The 16110-nt window shown below is 43.4% G+C and overlaps 1 protein-coding gene across 1 annotated transcript; it reads right to left on the bottom strand.

Annotated features, from left to right (window-relative positions):
* Window positions 1–6537: 6537 nt before the first annotated feature.
* On the bottom strand, window positions 6538–9249 carry LOC307076311 (E3 ubiquitin-protein ligase RNF128-like). Its single transcript, XM_079737252.1, has one exon. The coding sequence runs from the start codon at window positions 8911–8913 to the stop codon at window positions 7810–7812; it is 1104 nt and encodes a 367-aa protein (XP_079593378.1). The 5' UTR covers window positions 8914–9249; the 3' UTR covers window positions 6538–7809.
* Between the last annotated feature and the right edge of the window lie 6861 nt (window positions 9250–16110).

Raw genomic sequence — 16110 nt, 5'->3', positions numbered from 1 at the left:
ATATATGTACAACCACACCAATATAAACAGGTATGGAGCTGGTTTCACACCGCCGCACGGCAACTCGCAGCCTCCATTCATTTCAATGAGGGAAAGCTGCTTTCACACCGCCGCGGGGCAACTCGCCGCCTCCATTCATTTCAATGAGGAAAGGGCGGCAGAGGGGAGGCGGTTACAAAAGCGGCTGAAAACCAGGAACCGGTTGCCGCCCACGTGAACGCGCACAGATTTTGCCCTACCGCACAGCTTTCCCCGTGTTGAAACTTTCGGCGGCAGCAGCAGCAGCCGCTTTTGAAAACGCCTGGCCCTTCACACCGCCGCGCTGAACCCTCCGGCAGAGAGGCGGTTATAAGGGCGGTTGCCGCGCGGCGGTGTGCAAGCACAGATTTTGCCCTACCGCTCAGCTTTCCCTGTGTTGAAACTTTCGGCGGTTGCCGCGCGGTACCCACCCTGATAACCGCCTCGCTGCCGGAGGGTTCAGCGCGGCGGTGTGAAGGGCCAGGCAAAAGCGACTGCTGCTGCTGCCGCCGCCGCCGAAAGTTTCCAGGGTAAAATATGTGCGCGTTCACGTGGGCGGCAACCGCTTCCTGGTCTACAGCCGCTTTTTCCTCCCCTCTGCCGCCCTTCCCTCATTGAAATGAATGGAGGCGGCGAGTTGCCGCGCGGCGATGTGAAAGCAGCTGGTTAGCGCCGCAAATGTTATCACAGATATATATTGTTTCTAAACGTATCAACAAATGCCCTCAGAGGCAGCCCATCATTTATCAGGTTTTAGTGCAGTTCCTGTAATTGGGTCGCACAGCATCTTATTGCAAGTGAGGCCTATCGGACTACACTAGTGTTGCATTGGATCCAGCTCCCGAGGTGCTTGTTTCGGTCAGCACCCGAGTTCGATCGCTTCATTCACATACGCCAACAGATCCGTACCAGTGGTTCAGCCTTACCAAGGTAGACTTAAAACAGACCAAATTCTGAGCTTGTGAAAGCGCCCTACAAGACAGCAAAGATGCAATGCATTGTTGAACCTGCACTATATAATTGTCCCCATTAGCAGCCTCTAGTGGCTGAAATTTTTGCAACAGAGGTAGCTATATAATTCCCCTGAGATATTCCCATAGCGAATAGAGAAAAAATATCTGGATGATTTGACTGAGTGGATGGGCACGTATTTTTCTTGCTCAAGATATTTTTGAATATACTGTAGCTGCAGTAGAAAAGATGCAGAGTGCAGGTTTTATGTAAGCTTCATTTTGTAACCTATTGTGGAACAGCGTTCTTAAGATCACCCTTTAAAGCCATGACCTAGCAGTGACCTTCGGTAAAAAAATATATGAAAAAAGACAAGCAAATGTCCGGCACAGATTGTCCACAAACTGTGCACCAAACGGCCAGGCCAGGCCAGATGGTCAGTGGCATGGCCGGCCGTCAGTGGGCTCCTGTTCTCCTCCAAGGGAAAAAAAACAACACATTCAGCACATTGACAGACAGTATATCCCAATACATATCACCCATACATGCACAGACACACACACACACACACACACACAAATAGACAATATGGTCAGAGAGGCCTTTTAGTGTAGTATCTTCCCGCCTCCTTACAATACGTAAGAAACATTATGCCCAACTTCACCACCCCATTAACCCCCTTGCCTCTCCTTCTTTCCATTCTCTGCTCACAGCAATTAAGCAAATGGGCATTAATTAATCGCTATGGGCAACAGGACACAGAAGGAGTGGAGCAGACTGGATGGATGGACTGCTGAGAGAGAAAAACACAAGCACACACACACACACACACACACACACACACACACACACACATACACACACACACATAAACACACAAACAAAATCATTTGTGTAGTGTAACCACTACACAAATGCAAAGATAGATTCTAGCAAACCCTGCATAATGTACTTGCCTGGAAGGAAGGCTATTTAGGCACACATACAGACCTACGAGTACAGAAAGGCAAAACACACAAATATTGAAACAATAAACCCAGATTATTGCCATTTCTGAAGACATCAATAGATTGTTGCCTGAATGAAATAAATAAAAACAGTCAAATTAATGGTTGAAAAAATAGGTTTGCTAATTTATTCCCATCGTAAACAAGTGCTGAGCCGCAGGTTTTTCCTTACAAAACGCTTGGCCAAGAACCTTTCCTCTGGCTTTCTGCGATTAGAGCTGGACCACTCGATAGTACACAACCCAGTCTATCATGGAGAGACTGCTGACAGATCGTTTTCTCGGACATAAACTGTAAAGTGGGCTATTGGTGATCGGCAGAGCCCTGATATTCTCTATTGTATTGAGTAAATTGGTCTTTATGTCATTACAGGACCCGGTGTGTGTGTGTGTGTGTGTGTGTGTGTGTGTGTGTGTGTGTGTGTGTGTGTGTGTGTGTGTGTGTGTGTGTGTGTGTGTGTGTGTGCGTGCGTGCGTGCGTGCGTGCGTGCGTGCGTGCGTGCGTGCGTGCGTGCGTGTGTCTGTGTGTGTGTATGTATGTTAGTATATTATTTTTATAGCCAACATAGACAACCGAGGCAACAATTGAATAACTTATAGTCTACAATCCTCCATCTCTTGAAGACTTGGGCCAGATGTAAGTGGTTCTGAATTTGTTAAATGTTTTGTCCCATTCAAGCACTATTACTCTCTCTCCACTAGAGGGCAGACGTCTCGATCAACGCAACAATAAACTGCAGATGATTAATTAATAGACTTGGCATGAACCACTGCCTTGACCGTCAGTCAGACCACAACATCACCATCCTACTTTATGATCCAGACCATGCTGCCAGGGTTTTGTGTATGTGTGTGTGTGTGTGTGTGTGTGTGTGTGTGTGTGTGTGTGTGTGTGTGTGTGTGTGTGTGTGTGTGTGTGTGTGTGTGTGTGACTGTTTGGGTTAATGTGATTGTTTGTGTGAGTGTGTGTGTGTGTGTCTGTTATTCTGTGTTTGTGTGTGTGTGTGTGTGTGTGTGTGTGTGTGTGTGTGTGTGTGTGTGTGTGTGTGTGTGTGTGTGTGTGTGCATGTGTGTGTGTCATCCTTCTGTGCTTTGCATGACCTCATCCTGACTTGTTTTGTTGTGTGTCAGCAGCAGAAGGAAGGTGGTAGGTCAGGGACCAGGGTCACATGGGACAGGACCTCACGTGACAGAGACGCTGCGGCAGCACTGTCACAGGATGAGATTGCTTATTGCCTCACGTGTGTCAGGTTCCCTCAGCATGCTATAGTCTGCCTGCCAGGTAATATCCCAAGGAAGGCTGGGGCTTGGAGACCGATAGCAGAACCTTTCCTGAATGTGAGGGCGGCCCTCTCAAGTGTTAACCAGGCCCCCTGGCCCACAACAGAAATCTATCATAATTAAAAGATTAAAAGTTCAAAATAAAAAGACAAAAGTGCATATCTATATTATCCCCCCACCATGGGTCATAAACGTGGGCACCTCTATGTTTTATCACAGGATATGACTTTATCATAAGGGCTCGCAATTGTAAGTGCTTGGCACTTGTTGAAAATCTTTACTGTACAGACAGCAATATATCTTGTTTTCGCTTTCTTCTGATAAACAGTTTGTTCTGCTGGTCTTACCTTTGCAGTTCCCTCTTGAGGATCAATGAATAACGTTTTGTCTTGTGACCTGCATTGATGTAAAACAGAGCCTTTGCTTTTCAACCTGCAAAACGTTATTCTAGAGCAAACAGATGAGGAGTTACTTACAAAGTAAGCTATCCAAACCTCTGTAACTCACAAGAAAACCAAAGTTAACACAATGCTACCTCTTTTACAGCTATGCTACAAAGATGTCAAAGTTTATATCCAAATAGCTCTATATTCACAAAGCTATTCAAATATACTTTGTTTACCAGAGCATTGTATTTAATATTCTGTGTACAAAGCAACCCTGGTGAAAAATGAACGACTTATTGACTAAATTGATTCATTTGTTTCGCCCAGTGCACATATATAATCTAATCTCCCTTCCTTCATTAAGATAATTAGTCGGAGAGGCAGGGACAAGAAAGCGTAGACAAAACCAGCTAGCGTAATTTAATTATTGAGGTTTTTGGACGTGGTCTATGTAACCAAAAACAGACACAGACACACACACACACACACACACACACACACACACACACACACACACACACACACACAAACACACACACACAATTATTGTGTGGTTGAGCAAGGTTGTTGTAGTATGTCGTGTAGTTGTTGTGTATGTAGAATTTAACAGTCCAAAAACGATTTAGTATTTCAGCTTGACAAAAGTCAAAGACTGTACTTTGCAGTGAACCAAGTAATTGCAACACACATTTGGATGTGAATGATGGCTTCAGACAATTTGAGAATTTAAACACAAGCAGCGTAGTTATTTACATCCACCACTAGGGAGCACTGTGTAACTAGTATTATGCAGAACACGACATACAGTGACTGAGCTGGTTCATTGGCATGCCCAGTCAAATCGAATACACGTGTTAATTTTGGCAGGGGGGGGGGGGGGGGGGGGCAAAGACGACGACGACGACACACAATCCTTTCATAGTCCTGTTTCATTGTTTAATGAAACATAATGTCATGTTAACACCAAATTAATAATTCCATGAACTTGTCAAATAACAATGATTTGCCTCAGGTGTCAATTGTAATATAGATGGTTGAAGATTGGCAGGCGTGTAGAAAATGGCTGATTCTAAAAAATTCTAGAAATATACTTATTTAGGCATCATTTCAAATTGCATAAAACATTGAAGCAAAAATGTATGTATTTTCTGGTAGGAGAAAGAAAGTAAGGTAACCCTTCCTATTTCTAGCAAAAACTATGTTCAAACTGTATAGGCAAAATACATCATAACATAAATGATATAAGTAGGCGTATACAGTTTACAGCCAAACTGCATGGCCTTGAAGGCTTTTGCTCATATTGTTTATAAGCATATTGCCAGTTGTTTGATGAATATAGTGTATTTTTGTGTGTTTGTGTGTGTGTGTGCGTGTGCGTGTGTGTGTGTGTGTGTGTGAGCGTTTGCTTATGTTTTTGTGTTGTATGCAAAAGAGGTGTTGAGTAAAGTCAATCATTGCGAAACTGTGGACGTCAGAGATAGGATCTCCTCTTTAAAGCATCCAACAGTATGAAGAAGTAAAGAATCACTGACTTCATTCCAGTGATCATTTGGGAAACTCATTTTACCGGTTTATCAGTTTATCCCTTTCAAACAATGGGCGTAGTTTAACAAAAAAATAGTTGAGATAATTGTGTCTATTTTGGCCTTAATACAACCTTATTATTAAGAGAAGGAACTCTGTCCTCCTAAGACCATGAAACTCAACAACACACAAAAGTAATGAGCAACGGTGTAGCACTATCAGGAGTTCATTTTTAGTCTGTACACCAGATGGTGCCACAACAACATTCGGCCACCGTGAAGCCGTGAAATAAACTAAATTATGAATCGTGCCCACATGGGCTCCTCTAAGATATTTCCACTGAGTTTGACTCTCCAATTGACGGTCAAGGGCTGGTGTTCGACAAACAGCCACGTAAGCTTTTAAATGAAACCCTTCTGCCTCAATTTCTTTCTTAACAACCATAATAAATCAGACAAGTCAACACCAGGAAGGCAGTAAGGCAGGGCCTGCCACTTGTTTCCAGTTAGTTTGGTATTGATTCTCCGTCCTCCTTGTGATAGCACTATAACCATCTGACCTGATTGCTGCAATAACCACACTGGCCTGATATCCAGCAGGCATCGCCATTGCATGAAAGGGAGAAGGGGAAAGAGAGAGCGAGAGAGGGGGAGAGAGCGCGACAGAGAGATTAATGCCACAAGCTGAGTGACCTCGGAGAGTGGCCTGGGGTATCTCTGGAATGTCACACAACTCTAAACCTTGGGTCCCACTCATCCCATTGCAATAAAATGTCCATTATGTTTTCTCTTAATAGAAAGTAAAATAGGCGCCTACCAATTGTCTCCTACCAAAGACTATGCTCTCATTGTTATCGATAATGAAAACATTTGGAGATATAGAAATTCACTTTGTAACACCGAGAGAGCTTTATAAGAAAGTGAAAATGGATGTCGGTTTCATCTTATGTGGGTTTTTTTTTTTATCCCTCTTAATACCTTTCAATTATTTCCTCTAGGCTTGGGCAGTATCTATTTTTTCATACCTTCATACCACCTTGACATTTCACCGTGTACGGTATATTATGGTATTTCTGTAAAAGAATATATTAAAATGATAAGAAAAAAAACATTAAAGCTGAGGTGCTGGTGATAGAAGTGAATTGATAAGATGTCGGAAAAAAATGTAATAGAAAGAGACGTGCTGTATAATTGATGGTATTGAATATCATAACTTATGTATTTCTCCCCTAATACACCTAGTATACCATAATACCGTGATATTGCCCAAGCCTAATTTCTGACCACTTTCAGCAACAAACCCAGGAGATTTTCCTCAGCACTCTAGTTGAGTGAAAAGTTTAGTGACACCATTTGAATACAAGATGCATGATAATTTGGTTTGTCCTCATTTTGAGGGATTTATTGTGATCTAACAAGCATCAATGTGATTTCTTATACAGACATCACACATATTTTTTACATACACTCTGCAAACTGCAAATACAGAGGAAAACCACAACATAGAAACATATGTTGTTCAACATAATCAGAGGTAATAGCAAACAGAGAAATCAAATTATTCCTTCGATTTATCTTTTACCAAGCGTTTACATCATTTAATTTTCGGAAAACCATTAATTGTTTAGCTTGTTATGCAGTTGTTAAGTTCAGAAGGAGAACTCACAACCCTCCTTTCGTCCAACTGGAAGACCTAATAATTCCTCCATGTTGTTAATTAAAGGCAAAAGAATCCTTCATACATTTACATAAAGACTTATTTTCATAATAAGACAATATTGCTTTGATTGACAATAACACAAATCAGAGCCAATTGATATCCTTCAACAACAGTCCCTTGATGTTGATGTATTATCTTTCCAAATTTCATATTTGCTAAGAAATCTCAGTTTTTATCAGCTGGTAAAATATAACAATTTACAACAACCCTTTTATTTCAAACCAAAACCAAAAACATTCACCTCAACACATTCAAATTGTACCCAGATCTGAAATTCATACTCCAAAATAAAACATGCACAACGACTTGATAGTTGTGCTCATACATCTTACAGGGAAACATGATACCTTCAAATATAATAATTTCCCTTTAATCTGATTATTATTATCCAAATAAAAACACATTCTGACCAAATTTGGAAGGGTTATTGCATGAGTTCTGCTGTCAGGGAGAACAGGCCTCTTTTCTATAGAGCATTGTTTGCTGGTTGTTTGGCTGACTTTGTAAACAGTCAAACGCTTCCATGCCTTAATAAAAGTGATAAGTGCTCAGTGAATGCTATGAATGCACATGAAATACATTGTCATCGTAACATTTGGATTATTTGTGTAATGGGGGTTAGTTCTGGAAATCGGTGTGATAATTTGTCAACATTTGGATCCAATATCTGCTGCCACTGAAACGTTGCACTGTGTTAAAAAAGTGCAGCAGGAGGCCTAGCATAAATTATTAGCAATAGAATCCTTGAACACATGGAAAATCGTGTGTATGCATTTGTTGATCGATTCCTGAGGGGTTTGTAGACAAAATCAAATTGATTTGAATGAACCAGGCATGTCCAATTAATCCAAGAGAAATTGAATTAGTCCACTTTCAAGAGAAACGTGACCCTGCATTTGAGTACAGATGTGGCCATGCTCCGTCTCATTCACGCCTGTCCTGTGCGTCTTCCTCAAAAGCGTCGTTGACGTAGCGGTGCTGATGTCCCTGTGGCTCGGGGGTTTGTGGGCCGGTCAGTGGCACCTCATACAGGGGCTCCCCTCCGGACACCGTGATCACAGTGACATCTGGTGGCGGATACGAGTAGGCGTTGCTGACCTCATCCTTTTTGTCCTTATTTTCGACCCCAAGAGCCTTGAGGATGTCGCACTTGCACATGGGGCAGGTCCTTTTCTCCAGGAGCCAGGGTTCGATGCACGCCTTGTGGAAGATGTGACCGCACGTCAGAACAGTGATCACGTCCCCCGCCTTGTAGGATTCAATGCACACCGCGCACGTCTGAGCGTCCAACCCCGTCTCCGGGTCACCCCTCTTGACCGTGCGCACCACCAGCTGCTTGATGGCCTTCTTGGCGTCCTTCTTAAGCCTGTCCTCAGAGCGCCTCTGCATCCGCAGGTTGACGAGCCGATGGGCAGAAACAAACACAAAATAGCCAATGGACGCCGCTGTCACGATAAAGAAGGCGATGGACAGGAAGTAGATCCAGTAGGTGTCCACCCAGGGGCCGTGAGGATTACCCAAGTCGATAACCATTTCTACCGGGATTCCACTGCTGACCAGTTTGGTGAGCTCCACCCCTATCCCATTTCCGATCATGATGGCCACCATCCCAGGGGCGTCTGGGTGGGACATGTGCATGGTTTCGTTCCTGGTCCCCTCCACGTTGTACACCACGATGGCAGCAGCCCCTTCTGCCTGGGTCCCTTTTATCTTTTCGCTGAAGGTGCAGTTGCCCCTCTTGACGAGGGCAATCCAGGGGGGCATGCTGTTGTTGCGGCTGTAGATAGGGAGCCCACCGCAGCCCATTGGGTCTTGAATAGGCATCATCAGACGTCCGGAAGCCCCCTCCAGGGGGGAGTTGCGGCCATACACACCACACTCACAGTAACGCTTTATGGTCAAATTGCTTTGGCTGTCCGGGTAGCTTATTTCCAACAAGGCCGACCAGTATACGAACGCCGCGGAACACTGAACAAGTCCGGACGACAACACCAGGAAGAGCACACATTGCCCTACCTTTAGATCCATGGCAACGCTTTTCTCTCAACAAAAAAACATGAAACGCTTTCTGTAAAGGGAGTAACTTTAAACACTTGTTTCAGAGTTGTCCAGTTTTTTGGTTCCAGTTGTTGTTGTCGTTTGATCGACGGCGATCGGGATAGTGCTAGCGTTTCACCCAACCTGCTCTCGATGGTAATCTGATATGAGGCTCTTGTAACATAACACTGCTCTGCGTCAGCCACTCACCTCTCGTTATCTGCCTGGACCTTGAACAGTGAGCACTCCTCTCACAGTGCAAGTCACTGGCACTTAACAAGTTGAAGTTCTGAACTGTTTTGAAAGCCAAAGGAACACAAGCCAATAAGAAAGGGGAAAGACGATAACTGAATGATAAGGCATAAATGTACAGGACAAAATCATAAAGACAAGGAACTTGTGTAATAAGGTGCTGTTGACTTTTCCATTCGTCATGCTCACGGGAGAAGTCTGCGAGGCTGAATTTCTTGTTAAGCTTGTTCCTCTTGTCACTGAAATATGAGCTCATGTTGTTGAGTTTGAGCAAGATGGGGAGCTTGTTATACCAGCCAGTCAGCTTTATTATATTAGAAAGGAAAAATGTCTCTATTCTATCCGAATGGAGAAGTGTCTCCAATCTCCATTCTGAACTTTTTATGACATCCAAATTAATGCAAACACGGGTAACCACAAGGTGGCCAGTAAATACTGGCCACCTAGTGGCCAGCATTTACTTAGGAACCTAGATTTTGCATGTACTTTACAGACTAATGTTAGTTGAAAAGGTCATGGGTTTTATTATTTTGCAAAACAATGTAAGGAAATAATGAGCTCTCCAAGCCTCATAGCTACTAGGAACATCTGAGAAGGTACAGGATTCTGCCACCCATAGGCATTTTTTTCAACAGAGGAACATTTAAATTCCTTCCTCCCTCCACCAACCTCCCTTCAGATCCCTCTCACTCTCTTTCTCTATCTCTGTCTCTTTCTCACTCTCTCGCTCTCTACCTCTCAAAGACATGCACGTGTGAACACACACTCATCAATGCAAACATTAAAGATCCCATGGTATGCTACTTTATGGATGCTTATATATAGGTGTTATTGGGCCCTTAATGCAGTATTTGAAGACGTTCAAGATATTCAGCTTTGGTGCAGAATAACAGCCACTACGAGCCAGTCCCACAATGAGCTTTCCACAAACGTGCTGTTTTTTTAGAAGCGGGTAAAGGTAGAGGGTGGGGGCGTGGCCCTGAGCAGCTTGCGGCCACAGTACCATGTACTAGTGTTTAGAGTGGATGTATCGTAATTGCTCGGATTCATTCATTCATCATCCGGAGGCGCACACAGCTTTCGGCCGTGTTCTGTAAATAAACACTCTGGGTGCTCCGGCAGGAGTCCTGGAGCTCTATATCTAAGCCGCCGAGGCACCACCGACTCGGAAGTGGGCAGCAGGCAGCACCGAGGCAGAAGTGCCTCGCGGCGGTGGTGCCTCGCGGCGGTGGTGCCTCGCGGCGGTGGTGCCTCGCGGCGGTGGTGCCTCGCGGCAGTGGTGCCACGCGGCGGTGGTGCCTCGGTAGCGGGCAGCGGGCAGCACCGAGGCACCTACGCCCCGCAGCGGTGGTGCCTCGCGGCGGTGGTGCCTTGGTACCTGACTGCGACTGTCTTCCGCCGGAGCCCCGCTGCCCGCTGCCGAGGCACCACCGCCTCGGAAGTGAGCAGTGGGCAGCGCCAAAGCGGTGGTGCCTCGCGGCGGTGGTGCCTCGCGAAGGTGGTGCCTCGGCTGCGGGCAGCGGGCAACGGGCAGCGGTCAGCAGGGCTCCGGCGGGAGACAATCGTGGGCAATAATCCCTTTCTCCTCTGTGTCGCGGTTGATGTACTGCAGGGAGTCAAAGCCAAAGTTCCTTTCCCCAATTCCTTCTCAACCATGGCTGAGACAACCCCCGCCTACGAGTCTCGTGTGGAAATACCAGAGACGTCAGAGAACCCGACGTGTTATGCGCCATAAAACCAAAAGCAGAACGGTTATCCAAATAACAAAGAAGTGTACAACACTTGCGTTACAGTGTGTGTATTCACACACACACACACACACATACACACACACACGTGGCGCTCGCACGTCGTAGCTCATTGGGAAGAGAAGTGGAGGTAACATGTCCCCGTGCTAGTTTTACACCTAACGCCATTTCTAGGTACTGGGGGACCATAGGCAGGCTAGTGCAACTCATATTACTGTTAGAAAACCTCATAAAGTGAAAAATTCATTCCATGGAACCTTTAACAAAAACACCTTCATGGGCGGCTAGGCAAAGGATCAAGAAATAACAATGCATCTTGCCAAAGGGCTATATTCTTTCAAATAATTATAGATCATAAATACTTAACATAACTAAACAAGTTAGATTAAAAAAGGAAATTAAATTCAAGGTCTTCAAATTGCAGCACGGACATGATTAATTAGTAAATACTGGCATCTGCTGGCAGCAATCAAGGTGGTTTAAACAGTATGCATTGCTTGCAAGCTGCGAAACAATCACAGCCAACACTTTAAAATATCATGGCATTTTATGCTAACTAAACATTTTAGAAATTTCTAATAATAATAATGATTAGAATTATTTTTTATTATTAAAGAGAAATATTAAAGAGACATTGTAAAATGTACCTGCTGTTCCAACACCGCTTTGTCGCTGCTGTTAGATTTAGGTGACATGGGACTTTAATGTACAAAAACATGTCTGAACAATTATGCTACCACATGATCCAAATGTTCACTGACACAGGGACCGGGGGGGGGGGGGGGCATATGGTGAGACCTGCTACCCTAAAATTAAAAAAGAAGAGAACCACCTCCAGCTCAACATCGGCAAGACCAAGGAGCTGGTGGTGGACTTCGGACAGAGCAGGAAGCCCCCGACCCCCATTACCATCCAGGGGGTTGAAATAGAGACGGTGGACGCGATTGAGTTCCTTAGAGTGCGCATAAACAATAAGCTGGACAGGACAGACAACACAGAGGCCATACAGCGCCTTGCAAAAGTATTCACCCCCCTTGGCTTTTTACCTATTTTGTTACATGACAGCCTTTAGTTCAATATTTTTTTAATCTGAATTTTATGTGATGGATCAGAAGACAATAGTCTAAGTTGGTGAAGGGAAATGAGAAAAATATATACATAAAACTATTTTTTAGAAATAAAAAACTGAAATTTGGCATGTGCATATGTATTCACCCCCTTTGTTATGACGCCCATAAAAAGCTCTGGTGCAACCAATTACCTTCAGAAGTCACATAATTAGTGAAATGATGTCTACCTGTGTGCAATCTAAGTGTCACATGATCTGTCAGTACATATACACACATTTTTTGAAAGGCCCCAGAGGCTGCAACACCTAAACAAGAGGCACCACTAACCAAACACTGCCATGAAGACCAAGGAACTCTCCAAACAAGTCAGGGACAATGTTGTGGAGAAGTACAAGTCAGGGTTAGGTTATAAAAAAATATCCAAATCTTTGATGATCCCCAGGAGCACCATCAAATCTATCATAACCAAATGGAAAGAACATGGCACAACAGCAAACCTGCCAAGAGACGGCCGCCCACCAAAACTCACGGACAGGGCAAGGAGGGCATTAATAAGAGAGGCAGCACAGAGACCTAAGGTATCCCTGGAGGAGCTGCAGAGTTCCACAGCAGAGACTGGAGTATCTGTACATAGGACGACAATAAGCCGTATGCTCCATAGAGTTGGGCTTTATGGCAGAGTGGCCAGAAGAAAGCCATTACTTTCAGCAAAAAACAAAATGGCACGTTTTTGAGTTTGCGAAAAGGCATGTGGGAGACTCCCAAAATATATGGAGGAAGGTGCTCTGGTCTGATGAGACTAAAATTGAACTTTTTGGCCATCAAAGAAAACGCTATGTCTGGCGCAAACCCAACACATCACATCACCCAAAGAACACCATCCCCACAGTGAAACATGGTGGTGGCAGCATCATGCTGTGGGGATGTTTTTCAGCAGCCGGGACTGGGAAACTGGTCAGAGTTGAGGGAAAGATGGATGGTGCTAAATACAGGGATGTTCTTGAGCAAAACCTGTACCACTCTGTACGTGATTTGAGGCTAGGACGGAGGTTAACCTTCCAGCAGGACAATGACCCCAAACACACTGCAAAAGCAACACTTGAGTAAAGGGGAAACATGTAAATGTGTTGGAATGGCCTAATCAAAGCCCAGACCTCAATCCAATAGAAAATCTGTGGTCAGACTTAAAGATTGCTGTTCACAAGCGCAAACCATCCAACTTGAAGGAGCTGGAGCAGTTTTGCAAGGAGGAATGGGCAAAAATCCCAGTGGTAAGATGTGGCAAGCTCATAGAGACTTATCCAAAGCGACTTGGAGCTGTGATCGCCGCAAAAGGTGGCTCTACAAAGTATTGACTTTAGGGGGGTGAATAGTTATGCACATTGACTTTTTCTGTCAATTTGTCCTATTTGTTGTTTGCTTCACAATAAAAAAAAAAACATCTTCAAAGTTGGCATGTTCTGTTAGTTAAATTATGCAAATCCTCAAACAATCCATGTTAATTCCAGGTTGTGAGGCAACAAAACACGAAAAATGCCAAGGGGGGGGAATACTTTTGCAAGGCACTGTATATATATATGTATGTAAGAATGTGTGTTTATGTGTATGTGCAAGGGCGTAGGAACCGGGGGGGACGGAGGGGACGTGTCCCCTCCAATATCGGAGACAGGCGCATTTGTCCCACCTAAAAATTATACCGGATCTGTCAGGTTTTCGATATGTGTCCCCCCCAATGTTAAACTCATTCCTACGCCCCTGTGTATGTGTATATATATATATATATATATATATATATATATATATATATATATATATATATATATATATATATATAAATATATATGTAGGTACGTGCAGATAGGTGTGTGTGTGTTTGTGTGTGTCTGTGTCTGTGCGTGCGTGCGTGCGTGCGTGCGTGCGTGGTGTGTGTGTATATACTTGATTTTGAATCTTGATTGACATTGCATTTCTGGAACTTATCCACTTTATAATTTACAATTTACACTTAATGCTTTACACTTTTATAATTTATAATTTATACTGTTTATACCATCTATTTTGTTTGCCCTATTTGTTGTTTGTTCTGTTTGTCTTGTCTTCTCCTTACTTTTAGCATTTCGTTTAGCATTTTCCCTTAGCATCTACTTTTGTTTGTATTAGTACTTTGTATTCTTAATGCATTGTATTTCACTTATTATTATCCTGTGGTTTTCCACTGCTGCTGGGCTATTGCAACAAAGTAATTTCTCCTACGGGGGATTAATAAATTTGCATCGTATCGTATCGTATAATGTTTAGCCACCCTAGCTGGCACCCGATTGATTGGGAGACTAACTGATTATTTGTTCCTTTATTGATCTTTATTCTCTTCTTATCAATATAACAGGCCAAGTTAGCAATCTTACAATTAACAAACACTAACTAAGAAAATTACAAGGCTAAGGACTTTAAAGTCTTATCCTTTTAGAAAATGTTGACATTTTCTGTCTACAATGTGACCAACCTACTCTAGAGTTGGGAATATAACTGCACTCTCTGTGAATTTATTTTCAAGTAGACATTTTCAGGACCCATTCTATTCTGGTTGGGTGATTAATAGCATATGAATGTATTATTGAATAATAAACATTAATGGAAACTGTATGAGCAAAGATAATTAAGAAAAAATCCCACACCCCTTTTCCCACCCTATATAAAATCTACACATGGAGGCGCTGTTCAGCAACGTATGATTTGACATGAACAAGACATCCACCTGGAACAGCAGCATGGCCAGCATGCCTTGCTCAAGAATATTGCAGCAATTGCCATAGAGCTGGAGAACCACTGTACAACATTGCCCCAAATAATTCTGCTTTGGGTCAGATCGGACGTCATGGCAAGAAGGCCTTATAAATGATACATTTAAACAGCCGCAAAACCCAAGTTGTTGGTCAAATGACGATAACCTAAAACATATACTCACATTTCCAGCCAATAATATCCAGATGTAAATAAACACATCAGGCTGGGATTATACAACATGAAGTTCATTTGTATCCCAGTACTACTTTTATTATTTTTACATTTTCCCTCCAGACGAGAGACAACAAAACCCAACAATGTGGCAACTTACTCCTTAGTCCCAGTTTATTACCAAACCCTGCTCATTCTGCTCTCATCATGCATACCCACCACAGAAAGTGGATGCCCCCATTTCAAACTAGAATTTGCTATATTATAAAACACGCATACACACGCACGAACACACAAACATCCAATGCCACTCAAACCTTGAAACATCATGACACCATAGTAACTTTGTTGATTTTCACATGCCTTTTTAAGACGTAGGCCTACGACTTTTGGTTTATAAGTCAAGAACTTTACCGCTGCAGACAACTACCAATATTTATGAAGATGTCTTACCTTTTTTGCTTTCATTGTCTCATCGAAGGCCTACTGATGATATTGTTCGTGTAGGGGCACCAGGGCGCTTAAAGATGCTCTTCCATTTGGGGGTTTTAGTGAGAGCATTAGAGCAACATGAGTTGGTGAACTCGACGGTAGGGGCATGCCCAAACATATTTCGCACAACGACCCCCGCAACCACCACAGCACCCAAGCCACCACCACTGAAATCATCTCGATTCGCTGAAAAATATCACGATTAACAAAGTAAAAAAAAAACAGCTGTTATAGTTAAGGTTCGAATTTATATTTGCGTCATTCGATTTGCGTCTATAACATTCAACAATTAGGCAAATAGAATTAGGCCTATGGCCTTTTGCCGAATTGTTATGAAAAGGTTATAAGGCTAGGTCTACTTTGTAATTCAAGAAAAACGTACACCATTGCTTGAGAGACTATGAAGGCCCATCCATTGTTTCAAACATCCACGTTTATAATCCTCCCGTCCTGTGATTTCATGCATTTGAACCCATTACCTAACAGGCCTCTCACACCACCCCAGGCTGAAAGTCTTTCCAAGTCGAGTGGAATGAGTGAATCTCGTGATCCCCCATTCTGGGCATGGCAGTCCTTACAAGATGCTTTCTATCCCCCTATTTATTCCTTTCTGCATTTTGTAGTGTAGTGTCATGATCGATGCCGTTTATACACGGAATTGAATTGCATAG

This window comes from Pollachius pollachius (assembly GCF_949987615.1).
Source record: "Pollachius pollachius genome assembly, chromosome: 5".
NCBI classification, from domain to species: Eukaryota; Metazoa; Chordata; class Actinopteri; order Gadiformes; family Gadidae; genus Pollachius; species Pollachius pollachius.
Note: the sequence above shows the minus strand (reverse complement) of the source record. Positions and strands in the feature narration are given on the sequence as shown.